Source organism: Mytilinidion resinicola (assembly GCF_010093595.1).
Source record: "Mytilinidion resinicola strain CBS 304.34 unplaced genomic scaffold BDZ99scaffold_22, whole genome shotgun sequence".
Taxonomy (NCBI): domain Eukaryota; kingdom Fungi; phylum Ascomycota; class Dothideomycetes; order Mytilinidiales; family Mytilinidiaceae; genus Mytilinidion; species Mytilinidion resinicola.
This window is the reverse complement of record NW_022985458.1, coordinates 445905-449583: the sequence shown is the minus strand read 5'-3', so window position 1 is coordinate 449583 and position 3679 is coordinate 445905. Positions and strand designations below refer to the sequence as shown.

Here is a 3679-nt window from a genome sequence, read left to right as displayed (position 1 = left end):
AGGCGCTGCTCCCCGCCCGCCTCTTAAGCAGCCCCCCGTCTTGTTTACAATTACTAGATGCTTGAACCACAACTTTTAGGTTCACGCAAGCGTTAACGCTTAGAGCGGCCTTAACCGAACAAAGCATTGCAACCGGCGTTGAAAAAGCAGAGGCTTAGCTATTACAGCGGATCCTAACCACCGGCGGTATTTTAGGATAACTTATTAAAGATCTGGTTAACGAAACAAGCGTTAAGAGAGCTAGACCGAAGAAACACTTAAGCTGCTCTAAACCCACCCTGTTCACTGTATCAACGAGTCCGCCAGCCGGCCACTTGAAACTTCCTCGCTTAGTTAAGGAGAAGTTGCCAAACCGCCCAAGACACCGCCGACTACCTTCGCTGTTGCGATTCGAAGACCCTTAAGGACGTAAAGCTGTTTACCAGACACGGTGGTCCAGATCTATTAGACTTAAGGAATATATATACTGTAAGATACTTTCCAGCTACCGCTAAAGCTAATAACGCTTTCTAGTACCCCGAACCTATACATCCTTCCTATTACACGATAAGCTCGAGCCAGTTAAGTTCTTAGAGCCGACAACAGGGTTTAGTAAATCCCCTAAGCACTAAGCCTACTACAACAAAAATAATAAGCACCGGGGTTTATAACCGCGCCTTTTATTAACACCTTATTAATAACACTGTTTATCCTAATATATACAAATACTCTAATAGTCGTCTGCCCGCAAAGCTAGACAACTAGAAGAATTTTAAATATATATTAGTATAACCTCGACTATCTCTTTCGCCATCTAAATTCACTAATAAAGAATATAAAAGATTTGCGCGGGCAGACGCGCATGCCGCCAAAGAAAAGCAGGTTTCAGAATCCGTGATTCCCATCATCGAGGGCAAGATCGCGGACGCGAGATGCCGCTCGGGAGGAATCCCGTTTACTAACCTCGACCCTCTGACGGACGGCACGCTTACACCCGGGAACCCAGACATCTACTACGGCGCGCGCCCCGAACAGCTCGCTCGAAAAGTCCGCGACGAGATTGGCGGCCAAATCACTCCTTCAACGCAGCATGAGGATGGTTGTGAAACAATACGTTGAACGGGTTAGGTAATGTATTGAGTGAGGAACTATCTATCTTACATGCGCAGTATATATACTGCGTATGGGTAGGCTTTGTAAGCCGTATCGCTGGTTCTAGCTGGTTCCAGCTGGTTCTGGTACAGCTTCTTACCAAGCATACCGTATTACTAAGAGGGCTAAATATAGGATACAAACACGTACTCCGTCACAGCACGACCTTCCCCTCGCGCCAAACTTTTTCCTGGCGGCCAAGGGGCCGGATGGATCGCTGGCGGTGGCTGGACGACAGGCTTATTACGACGGCGCATTGGGAGCAAGAGGCATGCACAGTCTTCAGTTATACGGGAAAGACAAGCCTGTTTCCGATAACAACGCTTATACTGTTACGTCGATTTATCACGGCGGCACTTTTAAAATGTACACCAGCTACCGTGCTTAGCTATCTACTCCTGGGGGCCGTCTAGAGTACCACATGACTTAGCTGGGGGCTTTTGCGATGATAAACAACCTGGACACTTTCCGACAGAGTGCTGGGGCGTACAGAAATGTAAGAGACTAGGCAAAAGAGCAGAGGGACAAAGCTATTCGACAAGCGAACGAGAGAGCTGACCCCGTTAAAGCTGAAGCACCAGCACCAGCACCGACAGGTAATCTAGCGGGTGATGCATTAGGCGCTAGCCCTGCTTTAAGTTTCGTAACAGCAGTGTTGGATACAGAAGCCTACACCACAAGTAGGGTATTTTAAACGTCGCCGAATAGAGATTCTAATATATAGGGGGACTTTAAGGAATCCGATAGTTTAACAGAGGAGCTGGATTACAGACCACCGGCTAAACGTTCCAGCAGGCGTTCTAAGCCCCCACAGACCGAGCCAAAGCGACGCAACGCCGGTGAATCTACCGACAGCTCACACAGCCATGGACCTGCCGTTGTGCCCGTTTCGCAAAGCTCCCCGGCAAACGTTGCAACGACTTAGCAGCGCGAAGAGTGGTTATAGACAGATGGCAAATTTCAATATTGCAAAGGGCAGACACTTATAAAGGAGCAGAGCGATACTCCGGCTAATATATAGGTTTACTATAATTAAGGCTGGCCTGGTTAAGAAGAGAAGAAATAGAGGCATTGGATGTCGGCCACGCGTGAAATCCTATATTTATAACGGCAGAGGATTTTGTTAAATGCTTGTTTATTCTGTTAAACTATTAAATTCCTAGCTTAGTAATTCACTTAATTATTACAGCGCTCTTTGCTTTGGACGGGCGTCGCTATTACAGTGAGGGCTAGGATAACTACGGGTCGAGTCACCCGTGGTGTCGCATTTAGATTAGTGCCATCCGTAGCGTCCCTTTCTAAATGCCGCAAACAGGCTTCAGCGGCCGGTTGCGCTACTATGCTGCAGTCCTGTTCAGCGCACCGCTATTTTCGGTTTCCATAATTATATTCATTTGTGCAGCCTTCGGTGTAGATCGGGTGCGAATCTGGGACTACGCGCCAGAAGCTTTTTTACGTGCGGTCGTCCGAAGGCGCTTCAAGGCAGGGCAGGAAGACGAGGGTTATCGGTCGGCGATGGACCGTTCGGCGGCGGGCTTATCTCAGCGAGAGGGGAGCGTGTGCGCTTCGAAGCGCGCGAAAGGACGGAGGGAAGATGAGGGCATTATTCTGCGCGGCTTGGGGAGGTAGTCTACAGTGTGTTGGGCGGAGGAGGGGGTAGGGTAGGGGTTTTCGTGTGCGCCGCCGGCGCCAAAGACGTCGTCCAACTGGACGTCGGCAAGACTTATAGCGTCGAGCAAGACGAAAAGGCGGTGCAAAAAAGATCTGACGGTGACAGGGACGGAGCATGCGAGAAGGCAACGTGCGTGGTAGTATCGCGGGCCACGTGAGCAAGGCCGCCCAATTCAAATTATCTTACCCAGGTCTATTTTGTGGCTGTGGGCGTTTGGTGGAATTAATAACCCGTTTGCCCTACAAATAACTAGTTAAGAACAGGCACGATTATGCAATCCCTCGCAGATATTAAGAGGCTATTTGCAAGCGGTGAAATAGAGCTGTATATATCTAGCGACTCCAACACTATAGACTAGGGCTAAATGCATAACTAAAATGCGCGTCATCGCGGACGCCTTCCCCGTTCCGCTGCTCAACGGGCTGGTTCGATATGCACGTGGTGCTTAAAAGATAGTAGTAGGGCAAGGGCAAAACCGGGTGCAACCCCTCGTATATAAACTTAACGTTGGGCACCAACACCCGAGAGTAGCTAGACACTTTTACCGATAACACCTTTATATTCCCTCACGCCCGTGGACTCTGCTTCGTTGATTGCCGGTGGCGCAGTTTAGCAAAGTCGCTCTGCGTTTGAGTTTACAATCCTCCTCTTTTTGCGCTTCTTGCCTGCTCTATGCACACCCCCCAGAGGTTGCATTTTTGCAAGATATTAAGGTGAATATCAACTAATCCATCTTATTCTTGGTTACTAACGGCTGACAGATCTTTGCGCGAATTGTAGCTCTCCTCTCCTAGCCGACTACTAGAAGGCGCCTACCTTAACACCCTCGCCCCGATTCTTAAGCTTATCGAATTCGCTCCTTTTACTACGTGTGCT

The 3679-nt window shown here is 49.0% G+C and overlaps 1 protein-coding gene across 1 annotated transcript; it reads left to right on the top strand.

The window, feature by feature from the left end:
• Positions 1 to 771: 771 nt before the first annotated feature.
• BDZ99DRAFT_397979 (uncharacterized protein) lies at positions 772 to 1519 on the top strand (the record flags this gene model as incomplete). The annotated part of the gene is made up of 3 exons (XM_033716074.1): positions 772 to 1078; positions 1181 to 1182; positions 1292 to 1519. Coding segments are annotated over 3 exons (537 nt in total), but the record flags the coding sequence as incomplete, so codon positions are not given.
• Positions 1520 to 3679: the final 2160 nt, after the last annotated feature.